Source organism: Poeciliopsis prolifica, unplaced genomic scaffold (assembly GCF_027474105.1).
Source record: "Poeciliopsis prolifica strain line A6 unplaced genomic scaffold, Auburn_PproV2 SCAFFOLD032, whole genome shotgun sequence".
NCBI classification, from domain to species: Eukaryota; Metazoa; Chordata; class Actinopteri; order Cyprinodontiformes; family Poeciliidae; genus Poeciliopsis; species Poeciliopsis prolifica.
The window spans coordinates 5,480,715-5,505,586 of NW_026562407.1; the positions used below are offsets into that span (position 1 = coordinate 5,480,715).

The 24,872-nt window shown below is 37.5% G+C and overlaps 1 protein-coding gene across 5 annotated transcripts in view; it reads left to right on the forward strand.

Annotated features, from left to right (window-relative positions):
- adgrl3.1 (adhesion G protein-coupled receptor L3.1) overlaps positions 1-24,872 on the forward strand; it is a 259,349-nt gene that overhangs the window by 117,331 nt on the left and 117,146 nt on the right. For all 5 annotated transcript variants that reach the window (XM_055050947.1, XM_055050952.1, XM_055050951.1 and 2 more), the window contains one exon: positions 14,860-14,969. In XM_055050947.1, the coding sequence (XP_054906922.1) occupies positions 14,860-14,969 (110 nt within the window). The remainder of the gene's footprint in view (positions 1-14,859; positions 14,970-24,872) is intronic.

A 24,872-nucleotide genomic window follows, 5' to 3' on the forward strand; every position in this document is an offset into this window, starting at 1 on the left:
TCGGATAGTAATTTCTGCATTATGTTGGTTGGATACAAATAAAGACTGTTTCACTGCAGTATCTGTATAGCTAAACTTCATTAACCGTTTTTGAAACTTTCTGATATTCCTTTTTGTTCTTTACTTATGAATCTTAATTCATGTTGAAGAAAAAATAAGTAAGATCTTTAAGAAGCTCTTTTGCCTGCTCTTAGTATGTTTAATGCAAAATAAAATATTGATTCCAACAGTGAAACTGGGTTTTGATACATGCATAAAATATTGCAATGTAGCAAAGAAAAAGGAATACAGCATAAGTATGCAAGTACATGACAACATAAAAAATAAAGAAGAGAGAAAAGAATCAAAATAAAAGCCAACAGGCATACTAAGGGCCTGGTTGAAATAGTTGCTCTAGCTTACTTCATTCATCAAAGAAGCTGGTGGTAGAAACAATAACATAACTGTATGTTGTCCTTTTGGTGAAAAAGCAGTCTTCCTTCTTGAAGCAGCCATCTGGTCTTGATACCTACCCCAGAAAAGATTAATTTAGGTAGGGATGAGCAGACATCATGCTCATACCGGAGATGGAAAATAAGCAGAGCAGAAACAAGCCGACACGATGAAACTTTCCAGGCTTTGCTTTTACAAGCAAAAGACTCCTCTTCTCCTCCTCTGTTTGTGTCTTGGGAGACCAGTTGGTATGGAAGAGAGGTTAAAAGATAGCTAAATGTCTCGGCTTCCCCTGACAAATTCAGGAGGACGCTGGTGGTGGGTGGGTTGAAATAAAAGGAGTACTTTGTCACCAAGAGGAAAGCCCCAGAATTAGATCAGCCATAGTCCTCTGTGTTCTCTCATTGTTCTCCTCACTTGAATTCCTTGCTCTGTGAAAGGGAAGCTGTGGATAATGCAGAGTGTCCAACACTAGGTGTTCAAGGAGTAAATTGTTATAGAGAGGTTATTGAAAGAAAGAGTACTGAAAATGGACTCTTGTGCACAAAGAACTAATTAATTGATTGGAAAATCTAAAGATGATTCTAGTTGTTTTTGTTCTTGTGACTACACTTGATGTAGATACTAAATATGAGAACTTGCACCCATCAGTATTTGTTGGTTTCGAGTACAAAGCGGTTGGTTTGTGAATTTAATTATACAGCTGAGAGAACTAAAACATGCAGGATGCTGACCCTTGAGGGCTGATGTTAGACACCCTGGAGTTAATCTCTTTTTGTGCAGGACATTATTTTTGTTAGTTGCATGCATTTAGCACTTCATTTTGGCGACCTGTAAAAGGTGTAACCCGCCTCTTGCCAAGTAAACCAGTTTCTCTAATACCCTGCAAGGACACATGAGAATAGACCATGAATGGATGAATGAAGTTTGGTGTGCATGTTGTCCTTTTTTGCTCTGACTCATTTACATCTGTTGGCCTGTTAATTCTTTTTTTTATTTTTTTTTTACTGATTCTATTTTTGACTTCAATTAGTTTTACATTTTCAAAATATTATGTGAAACTTACTGGTTTTACTTGCTCTCATTAGTACATCTAGTGTACCAATAATTGTAGTGGTTATTGTGTTGTTTTTGCTTAATTTTTTGTGAAAATTTTTTTTTCTCAACTGAAAGATAAATTATAAAGTGCATTCTGTTAAACTTCCAATCCTGCTGCTGGCTATCAGCATAATTGGTCAATGTTGTAGTGAATTAGCACCCCCGTGCTCTTGTGGGTCAGTGAATTACATCTCGGACTGAAGCTGTGTGCAGTGACTGACAGTACCTTGGGCGTATCGACACTGAGGAGATGCCACATCGCAGTAAAGACTGAGCTTTTAATCCCAACCATGCATCCCTAAGGCAAAATCCTTAACACCCTATGTGTTTGCCTTGCATGCCAATGCATCCTTGGACCCCGGCCGAGCTATTGACGCTTGACCCCTTCTGCATCAAACACCGAGGTTACTCATAACCCCTGCTCGTCTTTCATTATTGAGATGTGAATGAGGAAGGGCAGAAGGGGGGTGGTGCTCATCGATCGGTCAACACAGGAATATTTGATTGTTGCTTGGCTGCCTGTGCCAAGACACTCTTCTTCATTGAAGCACACCATATGAAGGTAGTGCAGAAAAATAACAAAAAGAATTTAAAAAAGCCAAAGTGTGCATAAATGAAGAAGGTTCCTAACATGTTTCAGTCTTTTCACAATAAACCATGTGGTGGAAATAGATAAAATTGTTTATCAGAAGAACATAGTTTGCTCTCTTGTCATACAAGGCAATTAGCAGCTAAACAACCTTCTGGAAGCTGAGCGCTGTGGGGGATCGTTTGTGAAGCAATCCGGTTTTAGGCTTGGAAAAAAGAAGGCCTTTGAAGAAGGAAAGTGCTGGAAGCAAAGACTGGACCAAGTCGGACATTGGAAGTTACCATGGTGACAGCCACTGGAAATAAAAAATCTGCGCTTAAAGGCAGGCCTCTGTGCGGTGTGTGAGGAGAGCAATGGCAGCAGCGGTGGGGGAACAGCGATGCAGCGTACTTATTGATTTGTGTGGAGATTTTAAAATACATTGAATGAAGTGCTGGTTCCTTTTTGGATGTCGACGGAGGGTTTCTATGCTTTGTGCAGACAAACCATAAGATTCCATCCCTTTTTTTCCTCCTTCCAAATCAACCGAGTAAGAGTTATAGGGAAGGATTAGAATCTTTTTGTTGTCACAAAAGCTCCCCAAAGCACTCTTTGAACTCAAAGCATCAACAGATGTCTTTTTCTGTGCATAACAGACATGACTTGATGTCTTGAAAATTCTAAGTCGTGGCCTTTCTGCCCTTTTTGTTTTCATTCCCTGTACGTCCCTCTGAAGGCCGGCGCAGCAGTGGCACGGCCGACAATCTGGATGAGGAATCTCTTTCTTGCAGCGATCCTTTTGAGATGCACTTAAAATCGCTGCAGGGATGATTCAGAATACTTCAGATTAGCTCTGTGCTTTCATTTTTGTATCAAGCCTGTCCCGCCTGTCATACCCTTTAAATAAATGTTAGTATTTATTCAACTAGTCTCATTGGTTATCAAAAATCTAATCCCTCCTAAAATCTATAAATGAACTTAACTCTATTTGCAGCTTGAACGATTCTACCTTTCTGAGGAGTAGAGGAAAATATGCATTTAAATACAGAAGATTGTTTTTGTTTCTCAAGTTTTTTTTAAGTGGGTGTTTTTTGTATGAGCATTATGGAGGAAAAATGAAGTTTAATATGACCCAATAACAAATAATTAAATTGGTTTTGAATCTTCCATCATATAATATGTACTTGCGAGAGATTAACTAATAACAACTAAACAAAATTAAACACACTTTATGTGTAGACTACTTATTGATACAAGGGTCAGAGTTAATAAAATGGGACTCAAGCTACATTAATTAAAGTTAGTTAAAAACCTAAAGTCATTAAAAGGCTATTTGTGTCAGAGACTTTTTGAGGACATGGAATAATTCAGAATTTTAATCTTGCATTGTTGTTGGAGGAAGCAAGAAAAAAAAAAAACAGCACAGAAAAACATGAGAAGAACAGGGTTTTGGAGTTGCCAGGATAACCTTAACCACCAGCAATAAAATGATGAAAGACTCTAAACGGACAAGAGAGATGTTGTTGATCATCTCTATAAATTATAATTCTAATTTTCTTTAGTCTGTGACACATCAGTATCAATGCAACTATGGTTGGAAATGACCTTAGCTTCACATTTGGTAAAAAATCCTTTTTTAGCACATCTCCGCAAGAAGAAGAAAGGTTTGCCAAAAATGGCTCCACAGGCTGAAAGCCCCTTGGGGCTACTCGCTGGAAGATAAATCAAGTGTCACCATGAAGATATGGAGCAGCATCATCTGTTGGCAAGAATAGAAAAATTCTTCTTGTGCAATCGTAAATCATCGGAAAGACCGGCTCGAGTGAATAGGCTTCAGCCGCAAAACAAATTGATATGTGAGGTTAGCACAAGTTTCAATCCTCCCCTTGTGCGTCTTTGGAGGCACCGGAGGAGATGCTGTGGGCGTTAAGATTTACATACATGACAGCGCCTAGCCAAGGATTAGTGGCTTGTTTCTGAAAGCTGGAGATATGCAAATCAGACATTCTGCTTAATTTAGAGCTGTTGTTATTTACTTATAATGAGGTATTTTTCAAAAATGAGTACAATTTACAATTTGAATCCCTACCTATTTTTATTTTTATCAGAACAACAGATTTAACCTTAATTTGCAATTTTAGGAAAACCTGTATTACAATATGTTAACTTTGCTTACTGTTTCATATTTTGACTTCAAATTGTGATTTGAAGTGCCACCTCTTCGAACACTAAAGGTGAAAAAGACCATTCTGACACATCATCTCCGGCGATAAGTGAAGATTGTTGCCTTGCTGGTAGCTGTACCCACAGTCCAATGTCAAGTCTAACCCTTTGTTATCCCATCTGTGTTGACCAGCTTCCCTGACTCTCCTTGCAAGAAAAATGCATGCCAACACCATGATGCTGCCACCACTTTGTCATATCATGTAGCTGGTGGGTTGATAATGAATCTCGTCTAACCTGTCATTCTTTGTGATAACAGCCAATTAGTTTCTTACGATTTCTGTCAGCCATGACTTTCATCTTACCGTTATCCCACAAAAGGCAGACCTGGTGCTGCACATGTAATCATTGCTGTTATTTGCTTCACAAATGAAAAAAAACAATGCATCATTTTCCATTCAATTAGGTGGTGCTTTGTTTTGTTTCACATAAAATATCTGTTAAAAATATCAAGGTTTTTAGTTAGCTTTGCAAAGAAAGTAATTTCTACGCTTCAAGTTAATAAAATAAACTAACAATTGTGAACAACTTATCTTTTTTCTGTTTTAGCTTTACCTACCATAGGTAACCCAAGTACCCTTAGTGGCTTGTGTTCCGCATTTTACGGAACCCTGGTTTTACATTTTGTTTTTTACCAAATGTAAATCCACTGAGATAGTGTCCTGTTAATGTTCAAGACTGAAGGAAACAACTTCCCCAGGGACATGATCACACGTAACTGAGCATAGCATCAAATGAACTGTCACAGGCTGTATGTTCACTTGTCAGTCCACTCTGGCAGAAATCCCTGCTGCCTTGTTTTAAATGAGCCACAGTCGCATCTTACAGGCATGCTGATGTGTGCGTTTAATTAGTTACTGTCATAGCTGTTGAAACATATAAATCATATGTGTCTGGAGGTGCATTGGCATTAAAATCTATGTAAAAGACTTAGAGATTAACTCATTAGGATAGAACCAGCGAGTTCTATACCATAAAGGAGAAAAAAGAGCATACAATGCATTAGTTAGGTTCTTCTAATAGAAGCAAATCTTTGTTTGTTTTTCTCCATGAAAAGTCAAAATCATTGTTGTTGAGACTGAGGATCACTATCAAGTTGAAACCGAACATTGTTATTTGAGTCTATGTAGCCGTTCAATTTCCAAGATCTTTATCTGCAGTCATCTGAGGAACTGGCTGGGGATTTTTTTTGCAGAGATTCTATTTGCCCTTTAGAGACAGACACTGATGTCTGCTGCATGCTGCGGCCCTGCCTTGAAAGCAGAAGAAAGCTACACATGTGAGAGCATATATGAAAGCGGCCGAGCATTTGTGACAGGGAGGATTCATTATACCCAGGCTCTATTGTTTTTGCAACGACTGCTCCAGACTATACTGTACCTATATATTACCAGCATCTGAAAAAATTACAATTAAACTGCAATAAAAGGAAGTCTGTACACTCATCCAAATTAATTATAATTCACGCGCTAGCTTTTATTGTGTAATTCAAACTGTGCCGTAGCTATATAAACTGTAACTGCTGCATAAAAGCAGATATGATGTATTCATGTTTGGATCTGTTCTTTTTCTCTCCCTGATGTTGAATTTGGAAGCATCTGACTCCCCTACTGCTCTCCAGCAGGTGCCAAATTTATACTTTAATTGAATTTTGCTGTGCAGAGCTAGATGGATGTCCACACCATGTGCAGAATCACAGGCTGACCTCTAAAGGGGAGAGAAGAATTACATCACCCAATACTCGTGGCATATAAACAGATGGATTAATTTCTAAGAGGGAGAGTGGACATATCTGACCGGTATACACCTGAATTTCTTGTGCTTGACACTGTATGTCTTTTTTTATTTTTAAGTAAGATTACATTCTTAATTTTGGTAGTTTGCACTTTATTTAAATAACCTTAGAAGATCACTTAAAAGGATGTCAGGTTTCATTAACTTCTAACGTCAAACAGTTCAATTACGACCACGTATTGCTATTATACATCCATTCTTCACTGACACAGTAATACCATGAACGCATTAAAATATAGGCAGAAAAACTATGCGACATCCAAAAATGAAATCTACTGTTAAGCTAAAATACCAGAACAGGCATTCTTAATGGCCATTTGGTTCAGTTCTCCACCACTCCTGCTTAGTTATTATTTTCTTATTTTCTTAGTTACTTGCGATAAGCTCAATCACCGGCTTCCTCTCGTCATACATTCTCATGAAACCATTAAAGAGGGGTGATAATGTGATGGTTTTATCACTGTGTTCTACATTCTGAAGAGAGAAGGACTGAAAAGAACGAATGAAGTGACTGCTCTCAGGGCTTTGTATTTTACGACATTTTAGCTTTTGAAAGATCCATTGTTACAAAGAGCAAATCTTGCTTCATCCTGCTTTGTGTTTGGCGCCACCCTTTGACTGGGAGTGTAATTGCTGCTGTTGCTCCCTGATAAATTTGCTGTTGCTCTATGGGTTTATTTTCTACCCTGTAGAGCCAGCTAGTAGAGGCAGATAGAAAAGAAACTCGCCTTGAAGGAATACTTGTCTCTGTGCACAAACCGTTCCTTCTTTGTATTGGATTTCTTGTCTTCCATTCTTTACAAAGATGAACCCACACACCTCCTGAAATGTTGAGGCTACAGTTCTAGGTTTATGTTCCATGTTATATAATATAATTTGCTTCATACCTAAGGAAAAAAAAAAACAAAAAAAAAACAATGTTTGCTTGATTGAGAAAATAGATTTTTTTTTTTAAATATCTCAAAGTAGTTTCTGTGTTCAGAATTTCAATATATTTAATCGTTTTATAAGGCAAATAGATTTTTTTGTCTTAAAAAGTTTGAATAAGTTTGAGATCATTTATTTTTAAGCGTTAGCAAACTTATTAACAGAAAGATCAAATGTGTGTGTATATATATATATATATATATATATATATATATATATTGTAGATATTTTAAGGTCTTTGCAAATGTTTTGCTATACTTTTTAAGAACATGTACTATACATACATCTTTAACGGTTGCAGTCTTTTTCTGACTCTTCCCATTTGTATTTCATGCACCACTTCTGCTACTTCTCAGTACTTATTTCTTAAAAGAAAAACATTCTGCCCTGTTCCAAAATACACCATGTTTTCAGATAAGAGTTCCTTGTGAAACACTTTGTTGCAAGAATACAATGTCTGTCAAAGTTTAAAGAAATAAATAACAAAAACTGTGATATCAACAGTCTACAAACATTGAAAAAGTCGAGAAGTTAAATTACCTGGATTATTGATCCATAAGCACCTTGGTCCCACACTTTTTTACTAAATATATTTTTAATTAAAGCTCTCTGGAAAGTGGCCACTTATCTTAGCACATAATTACCATGTGTTCATCAAGCTTTCCTTGTGTTTGTGCTTTAGGCTTCTGGATTGTTGCCAAGCAGAGCTTCATGGATGAGTATGTAAACTTAGAGGTCTGAAAATATTGGAGTAGTCTGCTGCCTGGTTGGTCATCTTTCACCCAAACTGCTTCAGCGCTTCCATATTTCTTTTTGCTTGTCTAGAATGAACTGCATTCTTATCTTCCAAATGCAATATTAGAGAGGGAGCAAACTGAGTGATGTCAAATCTTATGAAACCTACTAATCGCTGTGAAAGGCTGAGGGATTACGTTTGTCGGGTAGGAAAAAAAAAAGCTTGAAATGGCCTTTTTTTGTAAGCAGTATAAGGAGTTTACAAGAGGTGATTAATACTGACCTTTGTTTGACCATTCCCAATGAAACTTTCTCTTTTCACTTAGCAGAGCTCCATAAAGGTTGCTCATACATACTGACATACAGAACAATTCCCAGATCTCCTTGTGCACAACACTGTCAGCACTTTATTTATTTCCGCTTAGTTCCGGTCTGCTAATCCAATAAAAACTAAGCATGGTTGATGTTTTATCGCCTATAGCAATGCACATCTGACAGAGCTTGATGGTTCTCTTAAGTTTTGTACTATACTGTTCACACCCCCTCTTTCTTGTCATGTGTTGCTCAACAAATTGATCCAATCAGTGGCTCTTACTTGCATTTCTGTGAGGACGTGTTCACACATTTGTACAGCAGCATGCGAGCTTAAGCATTTGAGAACAGTGAGTTCCTTCAGCGGCGTACTTCAAATCCTCTGTGCCCACGCTCGGCTATTGTGTCTATGTTGTAGACATTCATTCCTGATCTTTCTCCTCTGCCTCTTAATCTGCGCTAAGCGGATCGCTTGATGTTGGAGAAACAAAGTGTTCAGATCTAAAATAAAGGGAGTGTCTGTGAGTGGGATTCAGCAATGAGTCTCCAGTTTGGTGGGGCACATGTGATCGTTTTTAGGTTTCACTAATCCTTAGCCAAATGTGCAATTACGCAGAACTCTTTCAAAAGTTTGTTTTAGTTTGTTTTCCTCTGTTATGAAAATGACTTCCACAATCTGTTAAAGCAACGACTTTCAACTTTTTTTATGTATGCAAACTACAATCAAATGAAAGTTATTTGATATAAATATCAAATATTTTGTTATATATATATATATATATATATATATATATATATATATATATATATATATATATATATATATATATATATATATATCAGGGGGTGATATTAACAAAATATCCCAATATTTTTTTAGGTATGGTCTGATTTTAATAATGATCACAATATTTTGTTATGATTGAAATTCTTGTTTCCTTTTATTATAAAAAGAGACTAATTCAACTGATAATAGGACATAATTAAAGAGCTTCACTATCAAAAATTACCATACATTAAATGAACCATGCCCTTAAGCATCGTCTGACTTTATAGATAACAAATAAGTACATCTACATGTTCATTTTCTCAACAGGCCATATACTGTTGTATAAAATCCATTAGCATTATTTGTCTCAGTACGTGTATGAAGCAATGCAAATGAAGTTACCACGATTACTCTTATTGTAAACTATTGTAATATTTTTTTTGATTATTAGCATAATCAAAAAAAATAAGTATTTTTTTGATTTGGGCAAAAACAAGATTTTTTTTTGCCCAACTCTAATACACTGTGCGGGAAATTGAAATAGCCATCCAAAGCATAAGGGTGTCCATATGTGCTCCTGGCACCAGGACATACCAGGCAACAGTTCGAAGATCGACTTTGTTGTTGTCTCCTCTCATCTGCGGCTGCATGCCTTGGGCACTCGGGTGAAGAGAGGGCCGGCGCTTTCCACTGACCCCTACCTGGTGATGAGTTGGCTCAAGTGCTGGTCAGGGACTTCCGTATGGCTTTGAGGTGATTCTGGTCCCAGGGGGAAAATGAGCAGTTCTAAAACTGTTCATAAAATAATAGAATTAGACATATTATGAAATGTGTAGGGACCTTACACCAATATGAAACGGTGTGAGTCAGACGATGTTGTAGATATCCTTCTTTCCTTTTCCCTGAGCGCATTTCAGAACAGCAACCAAAAATATCACCTTACCCATAAGAAAGGATAAAAGCTGTTTGTTGCAGCTAGGAAAGATCTCATTATCTTTAAGCTAATGAGATGAGGTAGTCAATTCTACCGTGAGTGTTGAAGACCATCACTGGAGCGTATTGTGTCAGGAATATTGACCCTTTTGTCACTTTTTTCCCTCCCCTCCTTTCCCACATTTCTTACAAACACAAACTCTCAAGTGTGTGTCCACAGGCAAAGAAATCAAACATTAATCCAAACGCATGAAACGCACAGTTCAAACATGAGCTGTTTCTTGGCACACAGAGTGTTATTTCAGCACATTGAGCATTGTTTGTTTTCTTGACATGGGAGCTAATGCCAGGTGTGAAAATTCTGCCTGAATGAAATGAGTTGGCTCTTACAGGCTGTTCTCAATGATAATACTGCATTACCGATAATAACCTTAACAGGTGCAACTTATTATAAAGAAAAGTAAAAGGAAAAAAAAAGTTTACTTTTTGACTTATGACACTAATATTTTGCTGTTTGTTTAGAATAGAAGAATACAAGCAACCACAGTACGGTGACAGACAATAACAATAAATAGACTCACATGAAGATAGAATAAGAATGTGTAAACATATGTTACATAACCAATAAAAACAGAAATTTTAACACCTAACAGGTTTTCTATAGCCATGTATAACCCTCAGAAATAGTGAAAAAAGACATCATTGTGTGATGTTGCTCCAACAGTGAAACATAATACCAAAAGGTTAAGTGGAAGAAAAACTTTGGTAGATCAGAGATAGAAATAACTGTCGCATGATAAATATTGTGAGGAAATATCCATTCGAGAGCTTGGAGGAGATTCACAGGGTGTGGACTAGTGTTGGTGTCAATGTTTCAAAAGGAGTCTGAAAGGGATTTATCCAGTACATTAATAGTTCAGTTGCAGAATTTCAGCTCTTTGTGCTTTTTTGGCTCTCTTCAAGCTACATTTCTTTTGTGGGAAAATTCCTCAAAGCATTTTGGCATCATGGAATCTGATTCAGCAATAAATGCCCTGTCTTCAGATTTGAAAGAATAAAAATTTTTGCTCTTGGTATAAATTTGTTTTTTTGTGCTGGAGATGTTACGGTCACCAATTCATGTTTGATATCATTGTCTTGTCTGGGTTCAATGCAACCAGGAGGAGTGAGGTTCGAAGTCAGCCAGAGTGGGGATCAGCCTGTGATTGCAGCAGCTGCAGTTTGTGCTTACATTAGGCTCTGGTGCTTTGTGCTTTACCTTCTCTCATCAGCTGGCCCCCTGATTTCTAATCTGCCAGTTATAAAACAGCAGCTGTAAGGAACATGGAAAGGGGAGGAAAAAAGGCAGTCGGAAAAGAAAATCTAATATTTCACCGTCTTTTTTCAAACCCTTTGTGGGCAGTGATTGTATCAATGGGCCATTTGTAAGCGTTAATCCTATGGTGACATTGTTATCTGACAAAGAACAGAAAGAACTGCTACATCAAGTTAATACCACTTGTGTTTCATTCTTTACTTGTGATATATTACATCAGCTGCAGAGCACCTGCATTTTAATACATATTTCAGCATATAACCCAGACTTAAACTGCTTCACCTTCTCTTTGTTAGTTCAAAGGGGTCTGTAATAGCCAAGTGTCTGCTGCAATCCTTTAACTCCACGTTTTGATTCGGTGACAGTTCTGTGGCCTTCCATCTAACAGGATGGAATATTCTCCCTTTGACTTCCCCATTGGTTCATGCTTAATATGTTTAGGTCTCCATGCCGCTTCAACAGAATGGAGTTTAACTGCTTCCAGTATCTGGAAAGGCACTAAAAAATGCTTATACTATTTATGTTCCATCTATCCATCCATCTATAAATAATTAAACAATAGTATTTTGGACAAAAAAATCTGTATTTTGGTTGAGAAATTCACTTGGCAGTTAAAATCCTTAGTGGAAACATGAAAGGAGGGATCTGTCCTGCTTTTTACTGATTCCTTTTCATCCTACAGTTTCTGCAGTTTCCACATTAAAATCCTGACCACTGTGCAAATATGTGACAGAAATTCACGAAATTGACCCTGAAAAATAAACAACAACTCCATCATTCTTTCTCCAGCCTTTTATGCCCCTTTGGAAATTTGCTCAGACAATATTTAATCAGAGAGCATCTGCGGCTGCTTGTTTTTGTGCATGCAGTGGTAAAAATGAACATGGATTGTTTTTTCTTTTTTAAGTGGGGCAAGATAGGCTCAGATTAAGTTTGAAATCCATGTTAAATAAACATTTCGATGTTTAATCCCCCAGGAGGATGTTAAATTGAAAAGGCGTGTGATTAAAAGTCCAGATTTGTTCATAGCCTTTACCTCAAAGGGTATGGATTAGCAAAACTGTGTTCATGTTGGCCCGTTAAATGTGAATGTGCAGCTAAATGAGTCAACGGGCACTTAATGATGTCAGACAAAAAAAAATAATTGGTGTATTATGTGTGTGTGTGTCTCAGTTTGCTTCATCGGATGGTTTATGTCTCCATTTAAAACTTTTGCTGGTTCCATCACTTCAATCCACAGTGAAGACATCCACATTTAGCTTGCATTTACCTGCTTATTATAAGCCAGCCACCTCCAAATAGACTGATGGATACATTTCAGGCAGGAAGAGAACGGGGAGACCACAAGCCTGCCTTGGTAATTGTCTCTCGGTTTCATCGGCTTGACCCCTTATTTATTTGATTGTCATTTACTGCCTTTGCATTAGCTCTTGGTAGGTAGGAATTGTGGCTTACCAACAGCTGACCGCTGTGACTGAGCGAGGAAGACGGATGACTGGTCAGGTTCATGAACCCATATAGCTCACATGGGAGGAAGTCGGCGGACCATATCTCATTACCGGCTCAGGCCTGAAATGAGATGGGTCCCTTTTTTGCCTGTCCCTCACCGCTCCGATTGATTAGTCAGCAGCCAATCAATGTTAATTAAGGTGTAGAGAATCATTTAATTGTGGCATATGAATCATGGTGTCAGACCCTTCCTTGACCTTCACAGGACTTAGACTGTGAGCCGTCTAAATAGTGTTTGTATATTGGAGAGTAATGGCAGTGTGTAAATGAGCACAGGTTTGACGGACGTCTGCCCTGAATGTGCTGCCGTCTGCAGCAGTAAACCTCTCGTCGATGGGAGCAGTTACAGGATCAGATTTAGCCTGCTATTGTGCAAAAGCTTCCCAAGAACTTGTTAAAAAAAAAAAAAAAAAAAAACATTCAAAAGTTTATCTTGTTGAGTTGAGTGCTAATTACACACCAAGCTATACTTCAAGCCTTTTATTTACTTTATTTTGAATGGGAAGACAATATTAATGAACTAATACATAAATGTTATGTTGTAGCCATGTCACAATGTACGTATTTGTGGGACAAACTGCTAATTTGACAATTGTCAAGCTGTCATTGGCACTCTCCACCATGATGGTTGTGGTCCAGAGTTAAGTTTCTACTGTATTGGTGTGCTGTTTTATCAAGTCCAAAGTCAGTTGTAGCCATCTGCTATTTCCTGTTGCTTTGGCAGCTTGTTCTATTCCTTTCCACTTACGTTTTAAAACCATTCCTGGAAGCAGTACTCTGAAAAGCCAGGCATTGACCCGTATTGGCTTAACTTTGTTGTGGAGTGTGTCTTAGGTTATGCGAGAATTTTACTGTATTTTTTTACAGGGAAGCTTTGTAAATATGGGTTTCACTGTATTTATATGGAAAATATGTGGCGCCCACATCTGCCAGTATTCTTTATTTAGTAAATAAACTCATTGATTATATCAATTATTGAGATGCGCTTCTATTTTCCAAATGGATGCAGAAACCCAAAGATCTATATCTGTCAAAATGTTTAAAGCGTAATGTTGTGAGATAAGTGCTGCTTCTGTTATGCGAGGTGAGAGGCTCTCCTTGCATATGAAGTGGCGCTTTGATTGATGAGTGCCAAAAACAAAATGGCACAGGAGAACACCACAGGCACCATAATTGTTTTCTTTAATGAAGACCAGGATCTCATACTGGAGATGATTGTGCAGTCAGTTGATTGTGTCTACCCCCTTCTCCACAGCCTCCTCCTACCACAACAACCATCCATCATGTGATAATAACGCTCCAACGTGTGCATGGTCTGGTTGGTTCACCCATGATTTTCAGCACTATTCCTCCAAAGCAAGATGAATTTGTCTCTGAACCTTAAAAAGAGGGAAACTTCTTAACTTTGTAGATTTCAGAAAACAGCACGGCACTGCTCCGTTATTTAGTTTGATCAATGTCTGTTTAAAATCAGTCTCCTTGGCAAAGTTGTATAAATCCATAAGAGTTGTGTTTTTCTACATACTTCCCAGAAATTCAAAAATCTGAAGTTTGATCTACAGTTGTTTCTGTTCTGGATCTTTTTGCAGACTGCAGAGAAAGGGAATGTAATAATTTGCCATACTGATAAAATAAACAGTAGTTTAAAGTAATTTTGTAACACACTGAGAACCAGATGCCGTTTGCCATATTTGAAAGGTGGTATGATTAAATATGACGCCATTCCTATTTGCTAGCGTAACATTACGTTTTGAGGGTACAAGATTATTTTTCCTCTCCTATGATGTTCACTGTGATGTTCACATCACAGACCCTATTTCAGATCTTAGCTATAAGCACTGCTAAGCTTTCTAGCTTGATTGCACAGTGCAAGAGATTGCATAACATCAGGCAAAAGCAAAGCTTAGTGTTACTTTCAGGAGGAGTTGGAGATACAAAATAATCCACCTGGTGTCTGTCCCAGGGCCTAGTCATATGCAGGAAAATAGTGGCCTGGATGTAGATGTTTTGTTTATACCTCGATGTTGAGTGGATAAGATATTCTAGTGTTCATTAAAGACTCAACACCTGTGAGACATTTAGCACTTTTGCTAGCCAACCAGTCCAGCCTTCGTCTTCAAACACCACAGATGAGAATCTCTTTCTGAGAAAGTCCATATGTAATATTTAGTGTTTGACTGTCATGCATTGTGCCCATTGATTGCTGTTTGTACCTTTTGATAATTGATTCTATGATTTCTGCAGATGCAACAACAGGACCCAGTGTGCCGTGATAGCCGGACCTGATGTGTTTCCTGACCCTTGCCCGGGAACCTACAAATACCTGGAAGTCCAATACGAATGTGTGCCCTACAGTATGTATTTTCCACTCTTGCGTACATTTCTAAAGCTCTCAGTTATGCTAATGCCTTCTTTGCAATGATTCCCCAGCAACTTCATTGTAACTCTATCAATACTGCCCCCAACGTTCACAGATGTCTTAAATGCACAGTGCAGTGTAAATTGCACTGTGCAGTTTACCACTGCATGATGATTTTTGTTTTGTGATTGTGTACTGAACTAGACAAAGAAAAAAATACAGTGTATCAGAGCGGAGAAATGTCAACAACATGGGATGTCTTTAAGATATTTTGCTTAACCCAGGAGAGAACGCTTTCAGTGTTGTCTTTATCTATGTTAAATCTCAAAAATATACAAACCGAATATTTTATTTGTCTAACAGAATCACGGCATGAAAGTTTTCAAAAAAGAAATATTCCCTACTTGTAACACTTCATTTAAGCATTTGAAGAATTTGTTAGAAGTTGCAAACATCAAGTAAAGTTTGCTTGTTTTTTTGGAAACCAAGAAAACAAGGCATTTCTAAATGGATTCATTCTAATGGTTTAATTTCTGCACCAGTTAAAAAACTTTTTCAAGCTGCAATAAACTTTACTGGAAATGTTTATGTGTGGGTCGGAAAGGTAAGAATGGGGTTACAGGATGAACACGTGAAGAGGAAACCTACATGAGGTCAGAGGAAATGGAATGGACATTGCCATATAACCCTAGGTATTGTTTTAGGACGACTTTTCAGTGTATCATCAAAGCCGGTCATGTCGCCTGCCAAGATTCTGATGTGCTGTCAGGGCTGATATGGGAAAAAAAAATGTTTGAATAAATCTGGCAGTGGGGTTTCAGATGTATGGTCTGCTGCAGCCACGGGATTGAGGAGAATTGAAGTAATTCAAATTCAAATCAAAACATCCTCCTAACATGTTAGGTCTTTACACGGCTCCCTTTAGAAGTTTGACAGACAGCAGCTTTGATCTTGTGATGCAAGAACTCTTTTTTTTACCAGTGATCTAAAGCCTGAAAACGCCTCTTTTATATCCCACTTCTTCCTGTTTGCACATTTTGTCACTCCAGCCATACGGCGTCTTTTTTCTTTATTAAGGTGTAAAACACCCCAACCCAGCTCCGGCTGCTTCGGTGTGCAGAGACATACTTGGTCTGAACTGTGGCCTACAACAGCACTTAGTTTTCCATAATATCCTGTCCTTCATATCCTGCAGTGGTTCCTGTTGAAACTAACTTGAACTTTTGTTCCATCCACTTATAGTGTTGACTTCACAGTTTGATATCACTTGGATATTGTTATATTACTGGAACAGGATTATACCGCTTGTTGGGTTGTTTGTAATGTTTTTGTACAAATTATATTTTTATCTCTAGAGTTGTACTTGATCACTGCTGTTGATTGTGCAGTGTATTCCCAAAATTCATGAAAGGGATGGATAAAAACTATTCACAAAAGACGAATAATATTTAAGAATAGACTTGTGGTAAACTCATGTATTTATATTTGTACATTAGTACCTCAAAGATTAGAACGAAGAGGTGTAAAAAACAGAGTTCTTTAGCTGTTTACAGTATTGCATTGGAAATGAATAAAAGTGCAGTGAAACCTTGTTTTAAAAAGAATGAATGTTCAAAAATAATTCTTAGAAAACCTGAAGAGCTGCCAGTTTCAATTATTAAAGGAATTGAATATGTAAAAAAGAGGAGCACTCAAGAATTATACATAGCATTGAATCTCGATGTTATGTTCTGTTCCAGATTGATGTTGTGTAAAGGGTCTAACATTATGGCTCCAGACAAAGAGACGTCCAACATGGAGGTTTGGTTTTCAGCCAGTTTTCATATTTAGTGTAATTGAGCTCTATTCCAAATGGATGTTGGCTGGTCCACCTTAACCGTGATGCCTAAATTACTCCTGTCTGATCACACATGGTAAATATGTTCAGCCTATACTCTTGTGCAATTTTTTAAACCATTTTTAATATTTTATAGTCATATTTAGCCACATAATTAGACTTCATTGCTCCATTTAAAAAAAGGCTTACAGCCAATGTTAAAGGTCATTATTTTCCACATCCCTGTTGAAGCAATAATAATAATAGTTGCCCTTTAGGGCAAAATGCATTTCTGTTCTACCTATAGGATATAAGGTGCGAGTCTTCAGTCTTATGTAAGTATTTTCAGCTGAAAAAAATAAGTTATGCATTTGTTAAAGAAAGAACTAAAAGTAAAGAAATAAAGGTCCAGCTACATAATTGCTGTAATTTTCTTGCCTGCAGTTTGTAACTGTGGATGGTGGCCAGAAATTATTGTTGGATGAAAAATGGCTTCATTTCCATGAAAAAAAAGGAATGGGTGTGGGGGTGAGGGGGATTTTTAAATATAATACAAAACATTAGAAGAGCAACTTAAATTCACCACCATCTTTGGACAAAATTCAAAGAAATGAATGTCTAACTGTCCAAATAATGCAGTCAGATCTTTTTTGTCTAGAATAAATTGAAAGATGCAACATAATGCAGCAATAAATGTGTAGATTTGTGATTGTCATTGATTGTCACTAAAGTGCAATAGAAACTTTGATAACCAGAGGAGAAACCCTCCATGCTAAGTCCCATTTATTTAGTTGTACTAAAATCAGTAAGCATCTATATTGGCAAATGCGTAAACTTCGGTGAGTTTCATTTAAGGATAATAACACATATATTTTATGAGACTCCAGGTTATTCTGGAATTAAAACTATTTTTTAAGAGTGTTTTGTCACTTTTGATTTTTTCATTCCCACATATCCATCACCTTCCACCTATCTGAGATCGGATGAAAAGGGTAGTAGGTCCTGAATGGGTACCACACATTCCTCTCTCCAGTGATGCCCTCCAGCTCGTTTTGAGGGATCCAAGTCATTCTAAAATCCTCCGAGTTACGTAGTCCATCCAGCGATTGTCTAACACCTCTCCAGTATACAAAGCTAATCCTTTACAGAGTAAGACTGTGTAGAATCCTCTTTTCATTGACAAGCCTCAATCCCAATACTTTTTTTTTTTTACTTAAATTTCTCCCTCTACTACATTTAAATTCTGTCCTCCATCTGCCCCCTCCTTGGTCCTCCACACCTTCCTCTACCACTGCTTTGCTTGTTTGTTCTCACTCTGTAGTCTCCTCTTCCCTTCAACCCCTTTCTCTTTTACATCAGTATTCTGCTTGGGGAGCCGCTTTTTCTTTTAGGGATAAATCACTGCTCTCCTCTCTCCACCGATATCTTCATAAAGTAACACGATAGCAAACTCAGATGTGCCGTTAATAATGGCGGGGAGGGGAGTGTGCTAAATCGATGGACACATGCCGTAGATATAATATTGATTTCATTAATTTGCAATTTGATCCGCTCCATCAGTTGTAATGGAGGGACAAAAAGAAGTTATAACAATTACCGCCAAGTGTCTGTGGGTGGCAGTGTCACAAGCCAAGGCAATACGTCACTTTTCAATTGAGCTGCTGTCTGAATAAGTGTTTGATCTAAGATCTGACTTTCCTGTAAGGAGATAGAACCATGGTGAACAATCAAGGAGGTTAAAACAGTAGGAGAAACAGAAGGGAGAAATTAAGAAATTAGTATATATTGCATGAAATGTATTAGAGAGAAATGTATTTGCTTCATATTAGATCATATTAGAACTGGCATAGCTCACTGGTTGTCCTAAACTCAGTTCAGTGGGGTTAAGATCAGAGATTTAATACATTGTGCTTCTGGAAAGTATTCGCAGTGCTTCACTTCTTAAACATTTTATAATATAGCAGCATCATGACAAAGTTTATTAATGTCTAAAAAATGTTTTTCAAATTTGTTAACAAAAGAAAACCAAGAAAACACATTTACAGTTTATGTAATTGGCAGCAATTACAAACTCAAGTCTTTTTGAAATTGATGCCACAAACTTAGCACACCAATGAGCCTTTTCACCTCTTCTTCTTTGCTTTTCTTATCAAGCTGCATCAGGTGGAATAGGAGACATCTGTGCAGCCATTTCCATATCACTCCACAGTTGATCAATCAGATCCAAGCCTGAACTTTAGATGAGCCATTCCAGGAAATTTGCTAGGCGGTTCTGTGCTACGGGTTTGAGGTCAAGAGCATTCTGGGGCAGGTTTTCATACAGTATCTCTCTGTACATTACTTAATTCATCTTCCTCTCTATAATGACTAGTCTGCCAGTTAATGCTCTTGCAAAACATTTCCATTGTGTGATACTGCGACCAGCATGCTTCAGTGTAGAGATAGCATTGGCCTGGGGATGAGCCTGGTTTCCTCCAAACATGACTCCTGGGATTCATGCCAAAGAGTTCAATCTTTGTGTCCTCAGACCAGAGAATCTTTGTTTCTCTTGGTCTGAGAGTCCTTCGTTTGTTCCTTTTGGCAAACTCAAGACGGGCTGCAATGTGCCTTTTCTGAAGTTGTGGCCAGCTCTAGGGAGACTCCTGGTGGTTCCAAACTTCTTCCATTGACAAGTGATGAAGGCCACTGTGCTCACTAGGATCTTCAAAGCAGCAGATATATTTTTTTACTGTGTCCTTCAGGACAATTCTATCTCAAGAATAATCAGTGGAAACAGCTCCCATTTGAACTTCTTGGCAAAGACTGTGAATGTAATTTCTATAAAAGAAATTACATGAATGTGATTTCTTGGTTTTCTTTTTATTTTCAATAAATTGGCTCAATAGGGTGTTTGTGTGTAGATTTGTGAGGAAGCAGGTTCATTAAATGCAATTTGTCATAAGGCTGTAACATAAAATGTGGTGAAGAAGGGGAAGCACTTTCCAGATGCGCTGTTGGTAACCTTGTCTTGTTGGAAATTCAGCAATTTATATTATGTCTATCATTTCTCTTAAGAGGAATGGAAAAATATACAGTCAAAATAATATTAGTTTTTGATCTAGACAAAATAAAATGTAATGGACAACTTAGGGAAGAATATATAATCAAATATCCATAAGGAAATATGTGTCTATTTGGGCATGTATGCAAAATAATATTTTGGTCACAATTCTTTAAGGGTTCATGTAATATAACTATGTCAGTGGAAAAAAAGATTACTTAAAATACACTATTAAAAACATCAAAGCCATTGACATTTCTGGCTCAATATAGTGTATATTGGCTTCTGAGTGGAACTGTACATGCTTCTCCATGCACCTCTCTATTAAGTACAACCACCTTCGTAGAACCGAACCTTTGTGATGACTCATAAACATGACTCCACTCCAGTAGCTGACATCTTGTCTTAACCTCATCTTTTCACCTTGACTTTCAGTGTTTCAGTGGTGAGATGCCAGCCTATTCTCCTAGTGGCTTATTAAAAAACTTCCTTTCTCCATTGTTCCATTCCTTTCGTAGTGTAACTTTCACTCGAACAGCTCCTCCCAAAGGTCAAGTTGATAAGAGGTCAGAACAACCGTGTCTTCCTCCTACACAGCCCCGGCAATCTTCCTTAGCAGTAATGAAGCCCTTAGATTCCCTCGGTGGCCCCTCAGACACTCCAAGCTGTCACACAAGATCGGGCATCCGGACCTGTGTTGCCATGCTCTGCTGTTCAAGTATCTTTTTTTTTTTTTTGAGATGTTGAGAACTTGTGGATATCTTTAACTCGAAACTTATGATTCTGCTAATTAGTTGTACCGTCACATTGCGGTTTCCATGGCAAATTAGCTAACTCTTGTCCAAACAGTCTATCAAAATAGTCTATTAAAAAAAGGAGATGAGGTATGATTAAATGTCCTTACAGAGAGCAGATTTTCCTTTATATGCTTGACATACACTTCAGTGTGTTCAATGAGGAAGTGCAGGAAAAGTGGAAACAGAAAGGCAAGGACAAAGATAGAGTGAATGAATAAAGGAGAAAAAAACCTGCTGGCTGTCTGGTGCTATACATAAGACACCGGTTCCCCCCACTGTTTGTATCTAATAAGGACAATATAAAATCCCGTCTCTCTCACAGTGGGTTCCAGCTCAGCTCTGTCAGCTACTCCTCGCAATTTGGAAGCTAAGCCAGGATATATAATCATGCAATCAATTCTCAGATTTGCACAAAGCTGCGCAGGCTTGTGCGTCACTGAAAGTTGTCATGTAATTTGTAATATTTGCCTTCTATTTCCAGGCTGACTAATTGGTTTTTAATTCATTTTGAAAATAACAAAGAAGGTTTATGGTCACCTGTTGAAACTATGGTGCAGATTGTTTAGGCAAGGTATACCAAGCATCTGCTACCACTCTGCACTGGCAAATAAAACCAGGAAATTGATGCTCTGTACATGATTATCACTTACATTAAAGCTTAGGCCTTATGTGAGGTAATTATAGACTCTGCTGTGGACCGGTCACACCTCAAATAAAAGCCACCTTGGAGACATGGACTGGACTTTATGGTATTTAATTGGACACTGTCTGTCAGCATGGTTGTATTGTGTTTTTTTTATATATTTTTCCCAAAGTAGCAATGTCTGTGGAGGCAGTTATCACTAACCTGGAGCCAGGAACTGTGAAATTAAACTCTTAGTGATGCATTTTTTAGAAGCATAAGTATGGAAGTGCAGATGGTATTGCAGTAATTCTTTGATAATGTACGAGTACATCTTTGTAAAGTGGCAATTTAGGTTTTTTTTAACAAATTATTCAGCCCCCCAGAGTCCATATAATTACCACATTGAACATATGTTTTTACACCGTAATGTGTCTATACGTCAGCAATTTTTACATTCAATTCACCACTTTTGCTGTGCTAATTATTCCACACAACTGCTGTGTTGAAATTATTCAACACAGTGATTATGTAAAGTAACACAGTTATTATGTCCTAATATAGGCACATTATTGTGTTGGGTTTTAACTCAGTTTGTGATGATATGAACACATCCAGACTGCATCCAGAGAGCAAAATTTGCACTACAATTGCAGCTGCAAATTTTAAGAGTTTGTTTGCAGCTGTTTTACACATCAATAAACCAACAATTGTTCCCATTGTTCTTCACAATTTAGCTCAAGATTATATTAAACATATATATTTTTGCTATCTGCTATCTCCTTTGGTCTTCATGATGCTCTAAGAAACCGCCAATGCTTTCTTATAAGACCTGCACTGACAAAAGGTAAATTAAATACTATTGGAATATGTGTAGTAAAGATGCATTCGAAAGAGAATTAATAAATTTTGAAAAGGGTTTGAAAAAAATGTTTCAACCATATATCAATTTTTTTTTTCCATTTAAGATTTTTACACCACTTTGTGATGGTGCGTCACAAACAATAAATTAAAGTGCGTGGGACAAAATGTCAGAAGGTTCAATGCATGTAAACACTGTGGAAAGGCACTTAAAAATGTCAAAGCAGATAACCGCCACAAATACTTATCACGTTATTAGCGAACAAGCAAATCAAAACATGTACATTGATGAAGTCTTAACATGAGCTTAGTTTACTTCATCACTTCAAGGTGTTTTTGCATAAATCATGTTATGTACATTGAAACTCTGATCTTGGATTTAACGGAGGCTAAATCCAACATCGGTAATTCAGCATCATCAGCGTTCTACCTTCCCCAGCTCACATTCAGTCCTCTCAGCCTTGGATAATCTCCCAGCTACTCATAAGCTTCTTGAAGAGCAGATCACTCCTGTTTGATGTAATCAGTAAATCTACTAAGCAGGTTGTCGGGAAGTTCACTGTTTTTTTTTTTTTGTTGTTTTTTTTTCCTTTGCCCTTGAGCTCTCCAATGTGTGTCCGTTAGATCTAGCTTTGGAGTCAACACTATGACAGCTGATGCATCAGCAAACCACACCCACCTCACTTCCAGCTGAAATGCCAGTGAGCATTGTCCAACTTGTTCAGGCACCTTTTTTTCCTCCGCCTGACTCACTGCCTCAGCTTTCTCCCATGTGTGAAGGGGGGCCGCTAACGCCACCTCATCACTCAGTGACAGCTGACCACTCCCCAGCCCACACAGCATGCTTTGATGACTGTGACTTCCTGTCACATAAATGAACAGTGGTGCCGTGACCTGAACTTGTGGCAATGATTCTGTAAAATCTTAACTTACTGACATGCTATTATTTTTAAATGTAACGTAACAAGATACAGGGTCCAAACATATGAAACACATTTTTACATATGTGTTACATATGTTTCATTCTGAAAAAAATTATGTAAAATAGATGAAGAACAAAAACTGAAGAAAATATCTTTAGGGAAAACGCCCAAGGCTGCACAAAGATACAGTTGAGAACACTGTTGCCGTACAGCAAGAGGTCCTGGGTTCAAATCTCTACCCCTGGTCTTTATGTGTGGAGTTTGCATTAAGAACACAAAATGAGAATGACATTACTTACCTTGTCTTATTGGGTGTGTTCTTGATTGTTGAAATGAGTACACTGAAATGAGTACACAGAGCAATCAAAACATACTAGCTAATCCCCCAAGGTCTTGTTGAGAACAAAGAACTAGAAAAGCAGAGAATTAAATCATAGATGTTGATCTTGTTGAGATGCTGATTTTAAACAGGGTATGTTCAAGAAACCTCTAGGACATCTCAAAGCTGAAAGTGAGATTTTTAGTGATTGTAAAGACTGGTACTAGATAAAGTTCTGGAGGTTTTTGAGTAAAACAATCCTTATTGTATTAAGTCAGGTGAAATTAAATTGCTTTTTTCCAGAGGTACATTTAAACATAACAGATATATGTGGTTGGTAGTTAAAAATGTCCTAAAACAGATCTGCATATTTAATGAGGGTTCATATTTTTAGTATGACTGTAATGTATATGTTGCATTCACACTATCATGCTGTTTGAAAGATGCTTGGAGAAGAACTGAATGATTGTTTTTGCCAAAGGGGAGCAATCATCATCATGGTTGTTGCTGTCATTATCACCAACTTGATTGAAAGTCGGCTTGAGAAAAAGGTTATGTAAAACCATAAAACAGACAGCGAATGTTCCACAAATTGCACAAGGTAAATAAATAATTCATCCACACAAGCCATTGTTTTAAATTTTATTATAGCTCTGTATGCTGACATCTGATCATAAAGTACAATCACCCGTTAAATCAGTCTGATGCATTCTCCAATTACCACCATTGTGATATTTTTTCCAGGAATAAATACAGTTGCTCTTACACACAAAGAAAAACTGCCTTTATGGAATAAAAACCTACCCCTCCATTATTTCCAGTGTCGGAGTGATACACTGCAATAATCAGCGGGTTCCTAATTCCAGAAGCTGTGGAGTACTGCACAATTTCACAATTGTTTTTATTTAAAACAGAAAAGGAAAATATTTTGCTACTCCTGACGAGATTCTCCTGGAATTCGTATCTAATAAGATATAATAATGTGATCTATTTACCTCTATTCTTCCTAGGGGCAATTAAAGGGTTATTCCATTCTTTTCTCTTTGCTTATAATACATAATGTTTGGCAAAAAATGTATTGTTTAATCAACAACAATTCTACAATCAAGAACTCACCAAATCAACTAAAATCTACTCATGCATTTATTTGTAGTTTAAGTTCCTATTTGTCTGAAAAATGTCTTTCTGTATTCTGCTATTTAATGAATTGTACAAGTATGTTGAAATTAGCTGGTTAAATAGTTGTGCTATCTGCTACACAGTAACCAACCTTTAGCTCAACAGACGTGCTTAACGAAGCTTGCCAACCGTAGCTTTAAAGTCTAATTTTCAAGATTGTTTGGTGGCTCGCCTTTAAGTTTTAGAGGAAAACTTTCTCATTTTAATTTCAGACAAGCTTAATAGCCTTTTTTCAGTCAGCCCACCAATATTTGAGGGAGCTCTGTCACACACTAATCTCCCTACAGTGGCAGAAACCTCCTTTAACTTTTGCAGTAGGATAGCTGTGATGAAGATGAAAA